The 23343-nt window shown below is 53.1% G+C and overlaps 1 protein-coding gene across 1 annotated transcript in view; it reads right to left on the bottom strand.

Moving 5' to 3' along the window:
- Positions 1 to 8677: 8677 nt before the first annotated feature.
- Positions 8678 to 23343, bottom strand: part of CAPN5 (calpain 5) — a 58260-nt gene continuing 43594 nt past the window's right edge. The window contains exons 4-13 of the mRNA XM_003420025.4: positions 22358 to 22566; positions 19655 to 19847; positions 18647 to 18840; positions 17926 to 18003; positions 16229 to 16424; positions 15406 to 15528; positions 13965 to 14161; positions 12869 to 12984; positions 12178 to 12314; positions 8678 to 11077 (exon numbers count right to left, since the gene is read on the bottom strand). Coding sequence (XP_003420073.1) covers positions 10907 to 11077; positions 12178 to 12314; positions 12869 to 12984; positions 13965 to 14161; positions 15406 to 15528; positions 16229 to 16424; positions 17926 to 18003; positions 18647 to 18840; positions 19655 to 19847; positions 22358 to 22566 — 1614 coding nt within the window. The 3' untranslated portion in view covers positions 8678 to 10906. The remainder of the gene's footprint in view (positions 11078 to 12177; positions 12315 to 12868; positions 12985 to 13964; positions 14162 to 15405; positions 15529 to 16228; positions 16425 to 17925; positions 18004 to 18646; positions 18841 to 19654; positions 19848 to 22357; positions 22567 to 23343) is intronic.

Below are 23343 nucleotides of genomic sequence, written 5' to 3'. Positions count from 1 at the left end.
AGCAAAATCGCAGGACTAAGTCCTTCCTTATTAGTAATTTTGGAAACCCTGGTGGTGTAGTTTTTATCAGTAATTTTGGAAACCCTGGTGGTGTAGTGGTTAAGTGCTACAGCTGCTAACCAAGAAGTCGGCAGTTTGAATCCGCCAGACGCTCCTTGGAAACTCTGTGGAGCAATTCTACTCTGTCCTATAGGGTCACTATGAGTCGGAATCGACTCTACGGCAGTGGGTTTGGTTTGGTTGGTTTTATCAGTAATTACATTAAATGTAGATGGATTATACTCTCTAATTGAAAGACAGAATGAATTAAAAAAAAAAAAAAGAGCCAAGTATATGCTGTCTCAAGAGACTCACTTTAGCTCCAAAGACCCAAATAGATTGAAAGCAAATGGATGGAAAAAGATATTCTATGCAAATAGTAACCAAAAGAGAGCTGGGGTGGCTATACTAATATCAGACAAAATAGACTAAGTCAAAATCTGTTACAAGAGACAAAGAAAGACATTATACATTGACAAAAGGGTCATCCAAGTATCATCAACGGCCCACAAATTTATCTTTCAGCAAAGTACATCCAGTTCCTTCCCTGGCCCCACCACAGAGATGGGAATCACGTCGCGCTGAAACAGAGCAGGCTTCCCTAGAGTACTTAAAGAAGTGAAATCATGTGTGCCATAAAGCTCTGGGTTCTCATTCCTGTCCTGGCACCAGCTGCCCTGCATTCCTGGAAAAGTTCTTCTCCCTGAGACATTTTCTTCCCCATCTGTACATGAGGGGCTACTGCAACAGTCCCATAGCCTCCCCTGACCTCCTAGGAAGGACAGAAGCCTCCCAGCTTCCAGCCTGCCTCCTATCACCCCTCACTCCCACTGTCACAGTCCTGCTCCTAGGCGCCTTCACCGTTTCTGAGCCACCTCCCCTCCTGGTCTGGGAACTTCTCCAGGGCAGGGAGCAGTCAATTTATCTCCACATCCTTTGTTCCCATCTTGGCACAGAGAAGGGGCTCAAGTGCTACTTTGCCGGGGTGAGTGAGAAAGTGACTGGAGGAGGTGGCCTCTGACACACTAGGAATCCCCAGGAACCCCTACCCACCTTCAAGGCCATTGACACCACTGCCCAGACTGCCACAGGTCCCTAGGAAAGAGCCCATGTTCTGCAAATCTGACCCAGTGTGAGCAGTCTGACCTCTTCTCCTGAAGCCCTATGCCTGTTCCTGTTGCCACACTCCCTGCACAGTAGCCCCCTCCTAAGGCCTCCTCTCCCTGCCTGCTGCCACTCTCTCACAACCATGGCTCCCTATCCTGTCTGGACCCACCCCAGCCCAGCTCTGGCAAAATCAATTATCCTATCTGGACATCAGTTTTCTCACCTGTGACATGAACATGACTGTCCCTGCCTCATAGCCTTGCAGTGATAAAATGACATCATGGACATAGATATCACAAATCACTTCTCAGCCTCTTGGCTAAGACGAAGTGTATAGAATGACACACAGTAGGACCACTATGGATGCTACAAATGAATGAACTTTTTTCATGAGTGAAAAGATTTGAGTTCTTAGCCCATCTTTATGTAGGCTTTTCCTGTGCCTAATACCCTATGGCACCATTATCCTGTGGGATGATGATGGATGGATGGATGGACGGACGGATGGATGGACGGATGGACAGAGAGACGGACGGACGGACAGATGGACGGATGGATGGATGGATGGACAGATGAACTAAATCTCATTCACTGATACGGCCCACGTGGGGATATTCTCCGAAAGGGGAAAGAACCACCTTTTCCTTTGAAGAGTCCTTAGATTTTAATCTCAAATAAAGTGTAAGAGCAGAAAAGAGAGAAATTTCACACATGGGAACACTATTAATATTATTTTATTAACAGTAGCAGTAGTGGCAGCTAACATTTATTGAGCTCTGTGTCAAGCATTGGGCTAAACATTTTATATGCATTATGACATTTCATTCTCAAACATCCCTATAAAGGAACTGAGCTCAGCGATTTGTCTATGGCCACACATCTAGAAAGTGATGGAGCCAGTATTCAAATCCAATTCCTCTGTCTAAATGATGGTATAATCATAGTAATTCATTCATTCCGCAAATGCACACAGAGTTCCACCCTGAGGCTGAGGAGACAGTAGGGAGCTGGTTGAAGGCAGTCCATGATTCCCAGGACTCACTAGGAGGCCCCAGGTAGGCAGGGAAAGACTTCTGAGTGTTATCCAGATTCCAATGTAGGCAGAACAGGGAAGGCTCCCAAAGGAAGTAGCACCTTACACTGAGGTCTGAGGAGAAGTTAGCCAGGCCAAAAGGGGGAGGCCCAGCATTCCAGGCAGGCCGACCAGATGGGAGAAAGAACGTGAGTCTTTCAGGAAAGGGAAGGAAGTGGCAGGAGGGGTCGGGGGGAGGGAAGACAGACCAAGGACGCAGGTAATGGAAGAAGACCTGTCATGGAACCCCCCATGGCATTTAATCCTCACAACAACAGTCCCAGGAAAAGAGGGTTTTTATCTTGTATTACAGATGAGGAAACTAAGACTCAGAAAGGCTGAGTAAAATGCCCCAAGTTGCCCCCACTAGACAGTAGTGAAGCCCAAGGTAGAGTCAGGTCTGTGGGCTCTGCCTCGTGGAGCCACAGAACTGGCTATGCCCCCAGAGCTGGGAACTTTTTCAGGACCAAAGAAGTAAAAGAAATATGCTTTCTCTTTGCAGGGTGGCCAGAGGTGACAATTACCTGCAGGCACCTGCTCCCAGCAGCGGGCCACCAGAGGGTGAGGTGGGCCAGCGTTCAGAGGGGGCAGCTGGGGAGAAGGAGACACCTAGTCAGCCAGAAGCCTGCCACTGAGGTCCCCTGAGGGAAGATGCCTGCAGGGGGCCCAGGCCCTCCCTCTGGGAGCTGCCCATGTCCCTCCCACCCAGCCCCCATCTACCTGTAACCTAGCCCCTATCACCCAGCAAACACTCAATGAAAGGGACTTCGCTTTTATTGATCCTGGCCGTCTGTGATGGACCTTTGAATAGTCTCTTAGGTGAAGGGGCTCTAGAGGAGATCCCTCCAGCTCCAGGATGGAAGATGGTCTTTCCTGATCCTGCCCTAAAGCCTGTCTTCTCATATAAACACAATCACACACACTTACATACACACTGGCCCCATATGGCCTCATGGCCACAGGACAAAGCTGGACGTGAAGTTGCTGGCAACCCCCCACAGCACACACCCTGAAAGCCCAAGAGCCCAGTGCCAGGCCAACCTGGCTCTGGGCCTGCATTCTTGGCTCCCACTCTGGAGACCAAGAGCTCATTAGAGCCTCACGCTGATCACGGGGAAGGGCTGAGGATCAGGAGCTGTTGTGGCCCGCATAGAGAGTGGGGCTGCTGGACTCAGATGGGGGCAGCAGCTCTGCTTTTTCTCTGTATAACCCCAGGGACTCCAGCTCAGGCCATGACATCCCTCGCTCACTGCTCCTCAAGGCTCTCAGGAAAGTTCTCAAGTCCCCTCCTGGTCTGACTCCAGTAGCCTTGCAACCTCTTCTTCCCCTTCCCACATCTAGCCTTTGCACATGCTATTCCATTGCCTGGAATGTCTGGAGATTCAGAGATGTATGTAAATAAATAGTTTATAACCAGGGAGGTAAGTGCAGTGAGGAAGGAAGGCCCCCGCAGGCACATTGCAGGGGACAGATTCCAAATTCGACCTGGGAGAATCAAGGAAAGCTTCACAGATGGGTTTCGAAGCATAAATAGGTGTTTGTTAAGAGAAAGGATTAGGGAAGATATCCCTCGATTAACATATAAATGAAAGAATATGGAATAGGGGCAAGATGAGCCACCCAGCAAGGTTATTTCTAACTCTGAGAGCCTGTAGCTCCATGAGCTGAGAAAGACAAAGGCCAATGAAGGGGATGGGGTGCTCACCTGCTGAAGAATCACCATTGTCCTGTGTCAGAAGCTCCTCTGCCCGCCTGGCCAGACACAGTTCTGGAGGGGGAGACACCATGTCAAGCCTCTGAGCAGGAGTCACCTGGGCTTCTCCAAAGCCGGAACGCCTCCTTCCTTGGGCGAAATCCTCCCTGGCTCCTTTCGTTCTGGCCACAGACCAGCCCGAGTGGCCTGAGCCTCTGCTACCATCACCAGCTCCATTGCCCAGAGCAGCTGAGCCCTGCTCTTGGCTGCTATCATTCAGAGACTCCCAGAGGGCTCCTAGAAAGCAGTGAATCCAGCCCCTTTTGGACATATGGGTAAAGGGGCCCAGAGAGAGACTGAGATTTGCCCAAGGTCACACAGCAGGGCAGGGCAAATTTAGGAGTGTGGGTGGCAGGGGCAGCCTGGCCCAAGAGCAGGGCCATGGGCTGAGCCTGGTCTGCTCATCCCATGTCCTGCCTAAAACCCTTCCAGAGCACTCACTGCCTTCAGGATGGAGGGTCTCAGCCCCCAGCCTGACTTTAAGTCCTGCCCAATCTGGCTCTTGCTGATGTCTCAGACCACTCACTGTTCCCAAAACAGGCCAGCCCTTTTTGAGCCCCCTGGGCTTTGCACATACTGGCCCCTCTGCCTGGAATGCTGACCAGTAAACTCTACCTGTGCTTCACAGCTCAGCACAGGTGGTACACCCTCCAAGAAGCCTTCCCTGACCACTCCCAGATGCCAAGAGTCCCTTTGTTCCCTCTATCCCAGCCCTGGGTATATGCATTATGTTGTGCAAGTTGGGGTCTAGCTCCTCCTCTGTCCCAAAATCTGGGAGTTGAGCCAGGACAGGACATGGGTCTGAGCCACCCCCATTCCAGCCTTGTCCAGCGCTGGGCCAAGCCCAGAGACAGGCTCAGGAAGGACTTCACGGACTGAGTGAGGTGACCAAAGGCAGCCCCAGCACACAGGCCCTGGTGTGAGGCCCCTCTGGCTCCTGACCCGCCCCCCCCCCCCCCAGGATGAGCATCAATTTTTCACGAGGGCCCAGTCAGAGGCGCTGGGGCATTTGATCCTCTGCCCACGACACTGCCTGACACCCGAGCCCTGACCCTGGCACTGGAGCTCTGGGGCACAGCGGACACGCAACCCTTCTGGAGACCCGGCCCGGATACAAGGAGGAGAAGTCAATCTAACAAGGGCCAGCAGGCAGCTGCCCCTGGGAGCTGTGTCTGAAGAGGGTGTCCCAGCCATCCTGCTGGCATCTTGTGCCTGTGTGACTCGTGGAAGCTGGGGCCAGAATCAGCGTTTTCATTAAAGATCTGGGACTGTGGGGGTGGCCATCAGGGAGGGGATATAATTGAAGAGCCACATGTAAGGGAAAAGCTGTAAGAGATGCATTTTTTTTTTTTTCCTAAAAATGAGAACTAGATCTTGTCTAAGTTAAAAGTTTTTCAAATTGACAACAGAGAACCCAGAACTGTACGTATGGGCCCATTCCTGATTTTACCTCATCCCCATAACAACCCTGGGGGGTGGAGGCGGGGTGGGGAGTGTCCATATTCCCATTTCACTGATGGGGGAGCTAAGGCACAGAGAGAGGAAGTAATTTATTCAAGGAGAGAGATCAAGAAAAAGGGTGTCAGAGAGAGACCAAAAAGATGAAGGGACAGGGACAGAGTAATCTCTCTCTGCCACTCCCAGTATATCTGCTCTCCTGGCCACAGAATGTCCCCACCCCAGTTCTGGCCAGAGAAAACTTCGTGGAGACCATGCCCCTCAGCTCTTCCCTTCTCCAGGGTACTAACTTCCATCTTTCCAGGCTGGGGACAGTTTCATTCAGTGGCTGCTGTGGCTGAGACCCCAAGGTTGGCAGGAAGCCCAGGAGCAAGTGGCTATGGGGACAAGGGATCCAGAGGTGGCCCAAGCTGATGACTGCCCCCAAGTCCAGTCACCAGACCCTCACTGCAGCAGTCAGAACCAACCCTTCTCCCAGTGCCCAGGACAGTGCCCATCCTTACCTGCCCTCTGCCAGCTCCCCACCAGCCTGGGTGCAGCTGCCGCCTGGGTACAGGGCTCAGAAAGCTAGGGTCACAGGTCCAGGCCAGTCTGCAGACACGCTTCCCCTCTTCCTCTTCCTCTGAGGCGCTCTCTGGGTGCCTCCCTGGATCTTTCAGATTTTGCCTCTGTGCCTCACTGTCCCTTTCTCAGGCTCTCCCTTTCTTTCCTGCCCGGGGCAGCTGTCCAGCCGGCGCTGCTGGCCCTCCGCCCTCCACTCCCCACTCCAGAGCCTTCTCCCAGGAGGCGGAGCTGAAGGGGCCTCCAGGTCTAAGTGCCCGTGACATCAGCGTGAGGGACGGGCTGTGCTGGGGCCAGGACTAAGGTCCAGGGGCTGCCCAGGGCTCTGCGAGTGCAGAACGGCCAGCGGAGAGGCAGGACACTGGGGTCTCTCTCTGCCTGTGCCACCGGCCAACTTGTGACCTGGGCCTGCAGCCACCTGTCCTGACCTTGGCTGCCTCCTGTCACTGGCGGTAGCATCACCTGCTCAAAGTACCTGGGCAGAAAACCTTGTTCTGTCTCTGACTTTGTCACTGATTTACTGGAGTCTCGGCCCCTGCCTGCCCATCTCTGAGCCCGTTTTCTCCCCTGTGAAATGGCAGTTTGAGGCTCAGGTCGGGAAATGATCAGGTAGGGCCTGGCAGGAAGAGAGTGCTGAGCAGGCCCCTTCTCCCCCTCCCCATGTATGCCCTCTCCTGTTACTGGTCTGCCACAGACCCACTTTCCGGGATTCCCTTCAGATATGTCCCTGTGAAGCTCATCAAATCAAACAAAGCCCTACAACCTGTTCTGGGCTGGGGGTGAGGGGCGGGGAGTTGTGTGTTGCTCCTAATCACGCAGGAAATTTGGCCAAACCAACTGGCTTGGAGCAACCCTGCATAACAGGGACTCCTACAAATTGAAGTGAAACAGGTGATTTAAAGGAGAGGGAGGAGTAAACAAAAAGTTGGTGTTTGTTTTTAGCATTGGTGAAGACAATAGCATCAGAACCTTATGAGACCTGGCATTTTCTTGTTCCCACCCTTTGCCTACAGCCACACCTGGCAGCTGCCCTTCCAGTGCCAGCTTCTCCATGGGCAGCTCTAGGCCCTGGCACAGGGAGAAGCTCTTTCAGATCCCCAGCCCCCATAACCCAGTGCGTCTGGAGGGAAGGGACCTCAAGGCTGCCGCCCAGCCCAGAAACAGGCAGGGGGCACAGTAAGCCTACTGAGAACTGATGGCCCAACAGCACCACCTGCTGGGCACAGGCACCACCATCTGAGCAAAGCTGGGCATCTGCCTCTCCCGGCCTGTAGCAGCAAGTGGGCAGTGGCAGTGGGTGAGGAGGGTGTCCATGGCCTGGCTCTTCACTGGCCCTCATGTGACCCCTCCGCCCTGGCCTGTCTATGCTCTGCTAGTGGCTGAGGGGGACTCAAGCTAAGGAGTCAGCTAGGCTCTTTTCTCACTATGTGACCTTGGGGAAGTCCCACCTCTACAAGCCTCAGATTCCTCTTCCTCAAAATGGGGTGACAATATCCTCCTCAGATGGGATTGGGAGGGGCGCTATGAGGTTACATACCTGTGAGCCCACTTGGTAAACTGGCTGTTGGGCGAAGCAGCTGCACACAGAGGGAGGGTGCTCAGGGTCCCACAGGTAGCAGCAGAGGGCTACAGGCCAGGAGTCTCCATTCCTTAGGAAGCTGGGCACCCCAGGCAGCCAGAGCTGAGGGTGGTGGGCTGGGACTCAGCCCAGAGTCCTGACCTTCGAAGACCTTCGGCTGCTGGGATGTGCATCCCCAGCCTAACACCTGCTGTGGACACTTAGTACCTCCCACTCCTTGCCTCACCCCCCCCACCCCAAGCCTCCCAGGCTGAGCAGGGCAAGTGATGTCAGCCCTACACAGATGGGAAAAATGAGACCTAGACAGAGACATGGGTGTGCCCAAGGCTGGCCAGCTGCAAGGCCTGGGACAGAAAATGTCTGAGCTGTAAGGGGGCGGGATGGTGGGAAAGTTGGGGGTGAGATGGGGTGGTCTCTAAACGCCATGGTAACTATTTACTCAATACCCACTATGCACTAGGCTAAGTATGTCACTTAGTTCGTAACGTCCATTTCTCACAATCCCATAAAGAAACCTAGAATTGGCCTCAATTCACTTATTTTGCCCTCACCCTCACCCTCCATCCTACTGGAATTGTCTATTTTTTTTCCAAAATCTATCCCAACCCTGTTGCTGCCCACCGCCACCCCTGCCTTCCCAGCTCCAACTGGCAGCATCTTCCCTGAGTTTCCTCAATGGCCTCCGCTCTTCTCTGCCTACACCCACCCGTGCCTCAATCCACAAACCCACCTCTTCTGTCCACAGGATTCACGTGCTGCCTCCACCGCACCAATCAGATCAGGGAACTGGGCTTCCGTAGACTTGCAGGCTAGAGTCCCCAGTAATGCCCACATGGCCCTGCTGATACCATAAGAGTATTTATAGTTGTCTTCCCTACTAGTTTGTGGACTGCTCCAGAGTGGGGACCTTGTCTGGTTCCCCGTATCCCCAATGCCTGGAATGGAGCCAACCCTATACAGAGTTGCTGAACAAATGACAGAATGACCTCAATTATCTCAGCTGTGACTCAAATCCTCCCTCGTCTGTCCCTGTGACAGACAGGAGAACAGTCGCCTGGGCCTGGGAAATAGTCCCTCCTCTGCCACCCCACCTCCCCTGCCTGCAAAGGAACAGACAGACACGGGAATGTCTTTCTGGGATTTCGGTTACATTTATTCCAAGAACAGAACAAGACTGGGGATTCTCTTGGCCCCCTGGGCTGAAGGGTGCGTCACGCTAACAGAGCAATGGCTCTCCCCAACCACCATCCAGTCCCGGCCTGGATCTCCACAGCAGCCAGGAGACAGCCTGACCCACCCAGAGGCAGAGAGCACAGGCAAGGCTGCAGAGCCGACTGGGGTGGAGGCAGTGACCAGCCACCAGGCTAAAGCCCACGCAGCTCTGCCAGCTGTCCTGGTGGACATGGCTAACCAAAGACCCCATGTGTCAGCCCCAGAGGCCCCAAAGGTGGTTTACCTGGCCTTACCTCTCCATTTTTCCACCCTCTCTCAGGATTCTTAATGTAAAATGGACATTGAGAAGTGGTGATTACATTAACGTGTATATAGCGTGTAACGTATACAGATACATAGAGAAAGGAGTATTGTTTTGCCCTTATTCAGCACTTGTTAGTTAGAGTGCTTGACAAGCAAGGATCATTGGCCCCACTTTGCTGAAGGGGGACATCGAGGCACAAGAGGTTTAAGTGACTTGGCCCTGGTCATGCTCAGAGTGCCGGCTCCAGGCTCAGGCTCTCAAGTGAAGTCCTTGGGTGTCTTTCAGTTCCTGACCCCTCATGTGGCCCAGGGTCAGGACGCAGGAGCAGAAGTGGACACAGAGTGAGGAGGCAAAGTCAGAGAATCCAGCACTTCCAGCCAGGGCACGGGACCCAAACAGCGAGATCTGGAGGCAAAAACTCAGGTTCCCAAAGGAACTTCTGGGCAAGAGCCACAGGATTTTGTGTTCAGGAGCCAACTGTACTTTTTAATTTACTTCACCTGGCCTGAGAGCCCAAGACAGCACAGAAGAGACCCGAAGCTAGTTATGGCTCCAACATGCAACAAGAAGACCCCAGGAAGTCAGTGCCAGCATGCAAAAGCCCCCAGTACCAAATGTCTCTTCATTCACCTCCAGACCTCCTCTGAGAAGGTGACGACTTCTTCCATGGCCCACCCAAGTGTAATCAAATATAACGAGATGTCCAGAAAACAGGAGTTCAGGGAGAAAAAACAGATCCAGGCTTTCAGTTTTTCTTGAAAAACCCGTGGTTAAAACAGATTTTCAGAACAGAAAGGATATAAAACTTTGAAGACCGAAAGGAACATTTTGGTCTGGGTAGCAAGAAGGAGCCTGTAGCCTCTTTGGCCGTGTTTGGGGGAATGTTGGCAGAGGTGCCTCTGGTCAGCTGACAGATTTGCCTATCTCCTGTCATGTGACCTCAGCAGGCCTGAAACCACCCACCCCAGAGTCCTTTCTCCCAGAAAAAGCCTGGGTCTCACAGCAGAGGGGACCCTCTCAGGTCCCCTTGTACCTCCACCCTCCTGGCCCCTAGTCCATTAAACCGTGCACATGCCCTCTGGCTTCAGGGCAGTGAAGGCAGGAAGAGCCGCCCTTCCTTGCCACTACTGTTACCACCTCTTGGGGGCCTTCACCCAGAGGCTGGGAATGAAATCAGAACCTGGCTGCAGCTCCCCTGGGCTTCCACCTGAGAGGAGGACCTGAGAGCAGCGGCGTGGCCACGGCGGCTGCACTGGGTTTCCCAGAGCTGCAGGGGTAGAGGCTCAGCTCCACCTGGGGCCTCATGAGCATCATTTATTCATTTGGCAAATCTCTGTTGAATGAATCCATGGATGGATGAGTGGACAGGTTTGGAGGGTGAAGAAACATCACCTGCACATTTGCCGAATTCCAGCCTGAGCAGGGGCCCAGTGGCTACTAAGAACCCTTTCCAGATGGCTACAGAACCAGGTGACTGGGAGACTGTGGTTGGACCAGGACACAAGGAGCCAGAGTGGGGCTCAGGGACATGGCAGTTTGTATGTAAACAAGTGACATCTTGGCACTCCGTCGGCAGCAGGGCTTGGGAAAATGTTTTCAGCGAATTGAGTCTCTTAGCAGAGGTGACAGGTGGGGTAGTGAGGGCCATTTTAAATCTCAGGCAAGAAGACTCCTCCATGAGAAGGGAGGGCTTTAGAGCCCTCAGGACACTGAGAAACACAGACCTCCCAAGGTCACATAGTGAGTCAGAGGAAGAGATGCGGAGAGGACCCCAGTGTCTGGGTTCCCAGGCTAGTCACCGGCCTGGTGGGGACATACACATAATGGTAAGAAGTGCTGGGGCAGGTAGGAGGGTGGGTATCAGACAGCTGTGAGGGAGGCACTGCTGAGGACTTTCACAGCAATGATGCCAGACTCCTGGCTGTTGCCATCTTGGAGGGAAAGGGTGTGCAGGGCCTGGACATCATCTGGGTCAGCCTTCAGGTGCACCTGGCCCAGAAACTCATCTTTCAGGACTCTGTGGTTCCAGACCTGGGAGGAAACAGAGGATTGTGGGAGGGGCCATCTTCAAGTCTAGGAGTAGGTACTAAATCTACTTCTCACAGTGCAAGCTTGGCTGAGGAAAAGGAGCCCTGGACTACCTCTGACGCTTGGGCAAGGCCATGTCCCTTCTGCAGCCTCAGCCTCATCATCTGTCAAAGCTCCCTTCCACATTTACAGTTCATGAATCTGTTATTTTCAGCTCTGCTATTGACCTTGGGTGACTGTGAACAAGTGGTATGTCCCTTGCCCTACTGTCCCCATTTTTAATGAGGACTGGATCAACTGCCCTCTAAGGGCCCTTCCAGCCCCGACATTTATGGGTCTGTTATTTGATCCAGTGGAACTCAGTGTTAAGAAAACTTGGAAAATCTACAGCAGCTCCCGTGGGGTACCTGAGTGTTTGTTTACAGATGGTTTCTCACCCAGAGATGCTGGCCTGGGCCCAGGGGATAGCGGGCTTCCCGCTAACGAGCTCAGGATCATTGTCCACAGACCACCTGGGTCTGAGAGAGGAAGGACCCTGGCCTTCTGATTCTCTGTTCAAGGCCCTTAGGAAACGGCCACACCACACACTGTCTTCAGTGCAACTTATCCAGATGGGCCCACCTACAGGGGAATTTGAGGAACAACTACCAAGGCTTTTGTGCAAGGTCAGCAGGCATGACTGCTGTCCTCAGCGAGGAGACTGACCCTGCTGGGACTCAGAATCACACCACTCCACAGTCTGCTCAGTCCCATTCATCCCCCTTACAGGCTGACCCCGCTGGGCCTCTGAATGACACCAATCCAGAGTCTGCTTAGTCCCATTCATTCCCTTACAGGCTGACCCCACTGGGCCTCTGAATCACACCAATCCAGAGTTTGGTTAATCCATTCACCCACCTTACACATGGGGACTCTGGGGCCCTGGGGGGGAGGGGTAGGCAAGTGAATTCCCAAGGCTACACAGTGAGTCGGGGGCAGAGTGAGAACCCGAACCTGGTGTTCCTGGGTCTCTGTCAAAGGCTCTTCCATCTGGGCTCTACCCCTCTGAGGGGGGACGCCTCAGGCTGGGGCCCAGGAGGGACCCTAGGAACAGGTGAGCTCACCTGGACAGTGATGGGCTGGCCTGGCTTCTTGCGGTAGAAGACGCCTTTCACATTATACTCAGGCTTTGAGGTGCCTTTCTGCACAGTGGAACGGACTTTGTCCCCCTCACACTTGATGATCACGTAAGAGTTAGCCCCTAGAGCAGGTGTGGGAAATGGCGTGAGGGTGGGGGTTGGAACATGGCCCAGGCGGAATGGATGTTTGGGAGGTGAGATGCCTCCCTGGGCTCAGGTGTTCAGGAGAAGTGGAGACCAGAGTCTGGCCCATCTCAAGGTCTCCTAACTTCCAGAGACAACGGGACTGGCAGGATGGGGCACAATGGTCATCTTTGGCCTCCAAGCCTTTATTTGTGCTGTTCCCTTTGCCCAGAGGTCCTACTTCCCTTCCCCATCTCACCAGCTAATAACTCCTCGACCTGGAAAATGGCCAACACTTCCAGGAACCCTCCCCTGAGCACTCCTCCCAGGTATCTGTTCCCGTATCTAACTCCCCTGCCAGATTGGAGCTCCCTGAGAGCAGGGGGTAGTGGCTGGGCCCGGGTGGACGTCAGGAATGGTTTGTTGAATTAATGAGTGAGTGCAAGCGAGCTCCGGAGGGCTGGGTCCCTGCAGTTGGAGGGGAGGGCCTGGGAACAACCTCCCAGGGCAGGAGGGCCAGGGGCTTTCTGGGCCTAGGCCAGGGTGAGCTCACCTGTCGGGGAGTCTGTGAGGCCAAAAGCCCCCAGAACATGCACCTGTGTCATGAGCTGGGGGTAGCCACACAGGGAGCTCCAGCAGGAATGCGGGGGCTTGTCCAGGCGCAGCTCCCTGGGACAGGTAGGGGTGATGGAGAGGAGTCAGGAAGAGGGAGGTGAGGAGGGGGTTCAGAAGCAGAGTGAGGAGAGGAGCAGTATTTAGTGCAGATGTCTCACACCCTGGGCAAATCCCCACAGGCAGTCCCCTTGGGCTTCCTACTGCTCTATCCCTACCCAAGTGTAGCCCATTCTCCCCCAAGAGAAAAGCAACTTACTGAGTACATACTATGCACCAAGCCCTCTGTTGGGGTGTTACAAGTATTATTTCTAACCTTCACAAAGCCCTGGGAGATAGCTAACTATGATTATGCCCACTTTACAGATTAGGAAGCATCAGGCTGACCCAGGTGAAGGGACTTGCCCAGACAGGCCCATCAGGCTCCATCATACCACAAACTGCCTCCCAGCTTTGAAGTGTAAGCAGGGCCCGACCTGTCCTTCCAGGCACACAGCATCTGGGCTGCATACCACATGGAAGGGCAGCGTTAGACCCACAAGGTTGGCACCCCAGCAGGGATGGAGATGGTTTCAGCAGTCCACTGAACCTGAGAGCCTACTACCATGGGACAGGGGATTGTGGTGAAAAGCTCTCTGCCCTGGAGTCAGGCTGGGTGGCATAGTCTGACTTGACCACCAGCTGCATGGCCTTGGACAACTCCCTTAACCTTGATCCTGAATGCTGGTCCATAAATTGGAGTGATAGGGCCTCCTGCTCAGGGGTGTAGAGAAGATGAAATTAAATGAAGTGAAAGCTTCTTTGCAAAGTGCTGTGCACACATGAGAGGCTACTCCTAGTCCTGGCCAAGGCAGGCTGGGATGGGGGCCAGAAGAAGGGAAAGGAATGAGATGGCACGGGTATCAGCCCAGGGAGGCTGGAGGCCTGGGCTCCACATCTTGGGCAGACTCTGAGCATCTCTGGGCTGCGGATTCCAGGTCAGCCCAGTGTGTGCTGTGCCCCTAACCAACCCTGGCCCCAAACCAGGCCCCACGCACTGGCAGTTGGAGGGCACATCAGTGAAGACCCGGAGCAGGAACTCGCCCGTGTGGCCTGGCTCGAAGGTGGTGGGGATGATGACATAGCGGCCCTCAGGCTGGTCAGTACGCAGGAAGACACTGCGTGAGTTGATGTAGATGGAGCTGGCGGCCTGATGCTGAAGGCTGTGCATGCGGTACTGGCGGTTCTCTTCCACCTGCCGAGAGAGGAGAGGGCTGGGCCACACAGAGCCCCACCCTGCTCCACCTCAATCCATCCCACTTTTCTCTCTCACCATCAAGCAAAGGGTGATAAGTCCATTTTTATGACATGTTCAGGATAGGGAAATCTACAAAGACTGAAAGTAGGTTAGTGGTTGCCTAGGACTTTGGGGGAAGAAGAATAGGGAGACTGGATGGTAATGGCTAAGAGGCACAGGGTTTCTTTCTGAGGTGATGAAACTGTCCTAAAATTCACTGTGATGGTTGCACAACTCTGAATATATTAAAAGCCACTGAATTGTACACATTAAATTGGTGAATTATGTCTCAATAAAGATGTTTTTTAAAAAGAGGAGATAAGAATCCCTCTGGTGACAATGTCCATGGGGTTCCCAAGTGTCATAACAGAACCAAACATCATGATCTGCCCAAGTCACAGCATGTATCTGTGAAATGACATCACTTGCTATCTGGACATTCTAGACAATCCCAAAAATAAGTGCCCCGATACTCTATAGTCACATTACTGAAGGTCATGAAACATCAAAGTCACAACAAAGTGTCACAACATGTCAGAACACAATGAATGTTCCAGCATACTGATGTGAACAAATTGTCGGGACATGATGGGAAACATCAAATGCCAGGAACTCAACATGGGCCAGGCACCAGGCACATTCACACGATTTCATTAGAAGTCTGGTGTCAGAGTGGCATATGGTGTCCTGCTATGCCAGGACTTCACCACATGCTGGCCGCCACAACATGTGGAAGGCTTCAGGTCCCAGGCCAGGGGGACTGGCCAGTGGTGAGCCTTCCTGGCTCCACCCAGGAACGCCCCACCCTTGTGCCCAGCAAGGCCTGCAATGGGGCTTCATGTGGCTTCAGGAGCACAGAGAGACCTTGGAGAAGGGGGAAGCCAGGGAGCCCATCTGATACCCAGGACCTCCCAGGAACTACTCTGGCCACAAGCAATCCTCCCCTTCCTCATTCACCAAGCAACTCAGGCCTGCAGGTTTGGGGCAGAAAGAAATCAGGCTGAGAGCTCCCAAAGAAGCCAGATGCAGGCTCCTCTGTGGGCCCACATCACAGCATCCCCATGGTTTCAGTCAATGCAGTAGAGAGTGCTGGGGTGACGTCAGTGTCTATGATGCTCTAGAGTGTTCCCCTCCAGGCCTGGGTAGCCCAAACTCCAGCCCCCTCACTTTCCTCACCCAGAGCAGATCCCAGCTGGCCTCACCTTGTAGACGTTGAATCCAATGGCCAGGTTCTCACCCTTGCCCTCCCGGCGGGTGGACCGCCTCGGCCGCTGCTGGATGCAGATTAGTACCTCATCCTCTGGTTTCTTGATATCGAAGATGTACTGCAGGCACGGCATAGGAAAGAGAGACACTATAGTGAGGCCACCGTGAAGATGGGCTTACGGGCTTCTGGAAGCTGGGACTCCAGAGCCAGACCTTAGATGAGCCACTTCCGGGGCAAATCATACCCCCTCTCTGAGCCCCAGTTCCTTCTATGAGCCTAACAGTTCCTACGCCTCATGAGAGCTGTGAGGGTTCAATGAGATGATGGGTGCTTAGCTCTGTGCTGGCACACAACTGATGCTCAATAAAGGCACACCAACCAGCTGTCCCCATTCGGGCTGAGGACTAAGCAGCTGCCATGGGTCATGACCAAGGAAACTGCAGGGGAGAGGTCCCTGTGGGGGAGCCCAGCCTGATCAAGTTCCCCAAGAAGGAGCAGTATTGTGCCGACGTGGAAAAAGGGGTTTGAGATTCCAGCTCAGCCTCTAGATAGTCATGTAGTTCTGGATAAGATACTCATTAGTCCCTTTGAGCCTCAGTTTCCCCATTTTTTTTTACCATCTGAAAGCCAGATCATGGGGTTGGAGGCTACACGACCACACAGATGGGATCGATGCGCTCATCCAACACCCACTGCACAGACGGCCCAAGGAGGGACAGGGATGTGCCAAGGTCATGCAGGAGATGGTGGCAGGATAGCAGCAAGGGCCCACGCAGCTGCTCAAGGACTTGGGAGGTAGGGTCCCCAAGAACACCCACCTGTGGGTTCTGAAAGAAGGTGTTCCTGTGGTTGATGCAGCCCCCGCTGCGGTTCAGCTGTGGGTCCTCGTGCTTTGTCCAGGTGCCGCGCAGCTGGGCCTCCTCCCACGTCTTGTGGATGCTCAGGTGGGACGTGTTGATCAGGCGGCACTTGATGATGTCGGTGAAGTATCGGCACACATCCTCAAAGGTCATCCTGGGCGCGGGAAGGAGCTGAGCAGAGCAGGTCACCCCAGCCCACCCTTCGCTCGTTCTACATGCTCTAAACCAGAGCTCACACAGAGCAGCGAGCGTGGACATACCGTCACACAGACCCTCAGCCTCTCTTGGCCTCAGTTTCCTCCTTTGTAAAATGAGGATGCATCTCACAACAACTGCCTCCCACACGGAATTAGTGCAGGAATTAAGTAATTGAATAGAAGCATTAGTGCCACTTCCGACAGATGGAATGTGCTTGGCAAAGGCTGGTTGTTATAATTATTAATAGCATTAATAACTAATGTTATTAAGTGTGTTTCCATCCACTATCTTCCACAGCTGTTGTGAGCTGGAAGAAGTTGATGGGTGGGAGCCCCTTGGTAGACATACTGGAGTGGGCCAGGGTGTCATTATGGTCACTGCATGCTGTGTACCTGTCACTGCCTGGGTGGGGGAAGGGGGAGTCGATTAAGAGCAAATATATATGAGGAAGGACTCAGGAAGAAGCCCTTTCCACAGACAAGGGCCTTCTTTTATTTTGTTGTTGTTGAGCATATGTACAGCAAGACAAGGGCTTTCTACTGCTATGTTCTAATTCAACTGATCCTTAAACCAAACTGGACAAAGCGATGCTGCTCACAGGAGGCCAGAGCCAGAGGGCCTGGATGGCTCCCCTGATGCCTTTGGAAGGGCTCCTAACTGGGGTGCCAGGGTCACTATCATTTGATCCTGGGTCTTCCCTGGGTTGTGGGAATTTGCAGGGCCCCCATGGCATCCAGTACACATAGGGTGTCTCGTGCCCCTCCAGAAGTCACCATATTTTCTGTTCCTGAAGACTGACACTGAGCCTCAGTGAAGGCTGAATGAATACAGGAATGAATGAATGCAGAAATGAACAAATGAATGCAGCAGTGAATGCAGGCTGAATAAATACAGGAATGAGTGAATGCAGGAATGACTATCAGGTTCTTCAATCCAAGCTGCTGCCAACTTCTGAGCCCACTCCCCATCCATGCACCCCCTCCCAAACCCACATGTGCTCTCTCACCTCTGGAATGGGTCTCTCTCCTTGCCCATCCAGGGGCTATCCTGTACCCTACGTCTCGGTTCAGGAAGTATCTCCTCTATGAGGCCTTCTCTTCTTTCCTACCTTCACCCCAAGTATCAGGCTGCCCAGTGTGCCCTTGCCCTCTGGTCAATTCCCTACCTGCTGGCATCCTGGCCTACTCGTCAAGGGTTCAGCTCTGGGCCAGAGAAGGGACAGAGAAGACTATGGGGGATGAATGGGTCCATCACTGCCCAACTCATTTTACAGAGGAGGAAGCTAAGACTCAGAGACATGGTGTGACTTATCCAAGGCCACACAGTAAGTTGGTGATGGAGCATTTGCTAGGGCTCTGGCTCCCAATTCCCCATGTGGTGCTCCCTCTGGGGGCTTCCCTGCTAGGCCCACAGGAGGCTCCTCCCTCAGGCTGGACACCCAGGACCAGCACACTCACCAGAACTCGCCATCATCCCGCACGGTCATGCCCATCTTCTCCCGCTCACTCTTGCTCACTTTCTGCCACTCCTCTGATCTGGGATGCAAGGGCCAGGGGAGGAGAGGGAGCGGGTAAGAGGAGGGGCCCTACCAGGACCACCCTGGCAAGGGTGAGGAGGTACCAGAGACAGCTCAGCCCACACCTTCATCTGTGTGTGGGTGTGGTCTAGGGCACAGGGCCATGCCCTGTCCCTCAGAGAAACCCCATCTGCCCACTCCCCCAGGTAACCATGGGCAACCACCATGTAGGCAGGGGGTGAGGGGGACATGACCCCCATTGGAGAGGGCCTGGGCTCCCTCCTCTCCTAGCCTCATCCAGGGCCTTGGGCTGAGCACAGAACATCACACCCATTCACATATCCCTCATTGCCTCCCTTCCTCCTTCCCTCCCCCACTCACTTTCCGGGCAGGTCTCTAAGTTCCCTACAGGAATAGAGCTCATCCCCATCTCCAGGCCTCTGCGCATGCTGAATCCATCACCACACACCCACTCCAAAGTAAATCACCTTTCTCTCTTCCTAACATCTTCCTCCCACAAATCCTTCAAGGCCCAGCCCTGGTGTCACCTCCTCCAGGAAGCCCACTCATTCTAAGCAAGCCCTCGTACTGGGGCCCACCATGGGGCCCACCAGTCTAGAGTGTGCCCTGCGCCTGTACCACCTCCCCACCCTGGGCCTCACGTGTCACTCCAGGGCCCATTCCACTCCCGCTCGCCCCAAGGGTTGCGCAGGCGGATCATGTCTAGCTTCTCCGACTTGAAGAAGGCCAGCAGGCCGTGGCCCAGGCGCACTTTCCGCACATCGGTGATGGCATATGCATGGCCCTTCACCAGGCCGCACGCCAGGCGGGCCTCCATGTCAGCCGCTGTCACTGCCTGCAGGAGGACACAGGTACTCAGAAGGCAGGGCTGGGCTGGAACCCAAAGGTGGGCCTGGCAAGAACACCACCCTCTACAGTACAGGAAGGGAACTGCAGCTCCACACAAAGGTGAGGCCTTGCTCCTCTGACTGGGGACTGCTCAGCATTCTCAGCCCTTTACAAGCCCGTCACAGGGCAGCGTTCTGGTAAAGGAAGGTACCTGCAGTGGGGTCAGCCCAGTGGTGTGTTGGAGCCAGCTTGCACTTACTTAGATAAGTAAGGTGAATACCCAGGAATTTTGCGAGCTGGCTGGTAGCTTGATATCAACCATGGTGGAAGCACTTACCCCACAGAAATCAGTAAATGCTACAAATCAGGGCTTTTTTACCCCTAGAGCTGGTTTATCAACACACCACTGGGTCAGCCAGACCTGGGTTCAAATTCTGCCTTCACTGAGCCCCAGCTTTATCATCCCAAACATGGCAATTAATGAGCTACAATGACCTTCATGAAGGACCCAGCCCTGTGCTGGCCTGCAGAAGGGACTCCCTCCCTTCTCTCAGCTGCCCCTTGGTTTCCGATGCCTCAAACCTTGATTGAGGGACCCTCAGATGAGCAGACACCCATCACCCCAGTGCAACAGGGCTGGAAAAGGAGGGTGTTGGCCAAACGGTGTGGGGATGGGATTTCACAGCATAAGGGGTCAGGGCGGGGGCCAAGTGTCTGGATTTATGAGCCAACTTGGGGCTGGGCTCAGCCTGGGGTGAGACAGCCACCTCCCACCCCAGTCAAGGTTGGTGAAGGGGAGGGATGCCTCTGAGGCCACTCACCTTGATGGAGGCACTGATGAGGCCTCCCCGGCTGTGCACCTTCAACATGCGCTCGAAGAGCTCGTTCCTCTTGGCCTCATCATTGGCGAAGTCATCCTCGGTCAGGTCGATGGGCTCAGAAACGCCACCTGTGAAGTCTACCAGTGCATCAGCTGTGTTGCCTCCATCCAGAGCCTGGTAACAGCCTGCCAGCCTGGGGAGCAACATGAAAAGAACTCCTAGCTCATGCCCCTCAGCCCGTCTAAGACCTTCACCTTATAGGGAAGATTTTTGACTCAGAGAGGTCAAGCAAATTGCCCAAGGCCACACAGCAGGTCACAGCAGAGCCGACACTAGAACCGAGATCTCTGACTCCCAGGTCAACATCTGTCCCGCTGAGCCACACCATTTTATTGCTCAAATTCCCCTCAGCCTTAGTGGCCCCATCTTCAAAAATCAGTCATCCAACAATCTAGCAATTCTTTTCACAAGCATTAAAAACTCAGATTTCTTTTGACCCATCAATTCTGAATAAGTAGCATCATTTATAACAATGTAAAAGTGGAAATAGCCTAGATATTTAACAACAGGGAATTGTTTTAAAAAATACCACTGCTTCTATACTCTGGAACGTCATGCAGCCATCGGGAAAGCACTGTAAGAGTCCTATGAAAAGGCTAATAGTGCCTGGTTGTTATGTTCACAAAAGAAATACAGTAGGATTCCAACTACCTTAAAGATTCATTTTTGAAAATATGTATTAAACATCTGCTATGCACAACATTAAAGAGCCTTGGTGGCACAATGATTAAGCGCTCAGCTGCTAACCCACCCAGCAACTCCTCGGGAGGAAGACCTAGGGATCTGCTCCTGTAAAGATCACCTTCTAGGAAACTGTATGGGGCAATTCTACTCTGTCACATGGGATCACTAGGAGTCAGAATTGACTGGACAGCACCTCAAGACAATAACATGCTGGCAGCTGGGGACACAGCTGTGTCGTCTTGTTTAAGCAAGTAGGAAACAGGTTGGCGTCTTCAAGGTATACTGCTGAATGTAAATGTAAGAAGCAAAATGGGCTACAGAACCCAATCTATTTTTGTGAATTAAAAACGTATGCACACAAAACAAAAATACAGGTTTTGCAAGGTCACCTGCAAACAAAAAGATGCATCAAAGATCTTAACGGAGTTGACAGTGGTCGGGGAGGGGTGGAGAAGAGGCACAGGGTGCAAAAGGAGGAAATAGAGATAAAGAGCAGGGCTGGGGCCTTGGGTGGAGAGTGGTGATGCTGGTCATGAATTGAGGACCCCGATGAACTCAGATGGCCCAAAACAGGGAAGGGACTGGAAGAATATGCAGAAGTATGGAAGACAGTGATTACCTTCTTCATGTTTTTCTATATTTTCCGAATTTGCTATAACAGATAAGTATTCGTTTTATAATTTAAAAAGTAAATAAACACAATAAACCAAAAAACCAAACCCAGTGCCATCAAGTCAATTCCGACTCATAGCGGCCCTATAGGACAGAGTAGAACTGCCCCATAGAGTTTCCAAGAAGCGCCTGACAGATTCAAACTGCCGACCCTTTGGTTAGCAGCTGTAGCACTTAACCACAATATATTAAATTATATTCAATATAAAAGACATATTTGTAAAAATATATATAAATAAATAAAATATAATTTAAAAAACAAAAAAACACACAACTCCACCGGGCATCAGCTGACCCAGAGAGATAGAAGAGGCGCTGCACCAGGGACCATGAAAAGTCAGTGGCCACCAGGGGGCGGGTTTTACTTTCCTGAGATTAAACCAGCCAACAATGTTTTTCTTGGTTTGTTTTTGATGCTGGGAGTTTCTAATTTTGTTTTACCTTTTCTTTTCACGTGTGCACACACACACACACATTTTCCCAAAGAAGATGGACAGATGAGCCTGGGAGGAGGAATGGGATATGGTTTCCATGAAGCCAACTGGGCTGGTCTTCGCTCCCATGGGCCCTCCTGTCCCAGGCCTTCCCCCGCCCTTCAGGGGCCTGGGCAGACCACTCTGCCTGGAGCTGTCCACAGCTCAGCCAACCTTTGCTCATGCCCACTCTGTGCCAGGCTCTGTGATGGGCACTGGAGAACAGGGTCTGGCACAGAGCAGGAGAGGGGTCAGCAAAGTGAGAATAGATGGCAGACAGGTAGACAATCGGGCAGGTAGACTGATGGATGGGTAGATGACAGGAGGCCCAGTAAGCAGGAAGTGTAGCCATGTGGTCCACCTTCCACAGCTGAGGCCCAAGCTCAGAGTTACCTCTGAGTAGACTCAAAGGGTTCCAGTGGGGGTTGGCAGCTTGGATCTTTGGGAAAGAAGCACAAACCTGATTGTGAGCACTTGCTTGGCCCCCTGGCTACCTGCGGGACACCCACCTGTCTGAGCCTCAGTCTTCTCATCTGTAAACGGAAGTCACAAGGCCTCCCCTCATGCATTGGTTGTGGGGATTTGATACCATCTACTTTTTTTTTTTTACTCAGAGGGCCTTCAGTCCAGGCCTCTGCCCCATGCAGCAGGGGTCAGCTGGCTGTGCCCTTGGTGCCCAGACTCTGAGCCCACTGTATGTCTTTGCACCAGCCCCTCATCTTTCTGGGCCTGGGAGCCCTGGCTAAAGGAGTATGCATACTGAGCCCATCAGCAGCACTGCCCACCCACCCACCCCCCCAGCACCAATACCTACTTGGCATAGGCCTTCTCTACCAGGGCACACCAGAACTCATTGAGGGAGCTGGAGTGGCAGTAGATGAGCTGGTTGTTGACCGTGGGCAGTCGGTCATCAATGACCACATCCACCCACTCCCCGAAGCGCCAGAAGTGGAAATGGAAGATGCCCGCGTAGGCACTGGGCTTCTCAGGGTCCCACTCCTGCTCCTTCCAGTCTGGGATGACCTGGACAGGGAGGGGAGACAGGAAGGAGACATATTGAGAGGCAGGTCTGGCTTCCTGAGGAAATGGGAGTACAAGCCTCTGGGGAATCAAAATGGAGAGGAATACTGGATTCAATTCTTGTCTCTGCCATGAACCAACCTGGAACCTGGAGCAGATCCTTCTCACCTCTGGGTTTCAGTTTCCCCAGCTCGGCAGTGGTTATAGGATTCCCCAGGCTTCTCTAACTCTATCACTCTAAGATTCTATGAGCTTTCTCACGCCTCCCTCTGTATCTTCCTCCCTCAGAGATGTATCCACATCCATCACCAGTCCCCAGCCAGTTGAACAGAGCAACCACCCACCCCGTCTGACTCAAGCCTGAAGCCGGCAGCACACTGGCCTCCTCCCTTCCTTCTCTCCACCCAGTCGGGCCCACCCTAACTCCCACATTCTTCTGAAACTCATCTCTTCTCCTCCATCCACTGGCACCACCCTGACCCAACCTCCATCGCCTCGCCCCGACACTATAACAGCTTCCGGCTACTACATCTGCCCTTGCTCCTCTCCGTCCCTGACAACAGCAGGGTGATCTTTCAGACAAGCAATGTGATCATCTCGTGGCTCTGGAAAATAGGATCCAAACCCTTAATGTGCTCTGGCCCTAACCCGCACCTCCCCAGCCTCATTTCTCTACTTTGTCCTACCCCAGCCTCTATCCCCTGCTCCCTGCTCTAGGTTCTTTCCCTGGTCAGAACTTCATACCTGCTCTTCCTCTTCCTCTTCACCCAGCTAGCTCCT

The sequence above is a fragment of the Loxodonta africana genome, chromosome 7, assembly GCF_030014295.1.
Source record: "Loxodonta africana isolate mLoxAfr1 chromosome 7, mLoxAfr1.hap2, whole genome shotgun sequence".
In the NCBI taxonomy this organism is placed as follows: domain Eukaryota; kingdom Metazoa; phylum Chordata; class Mammalia; order Proboscidea; family Elephantidae; genus Loxodonta; species Loxodonta africana.
This window is presented reverse-complemented; position numbering and strand designations above follow the sequence as displayed.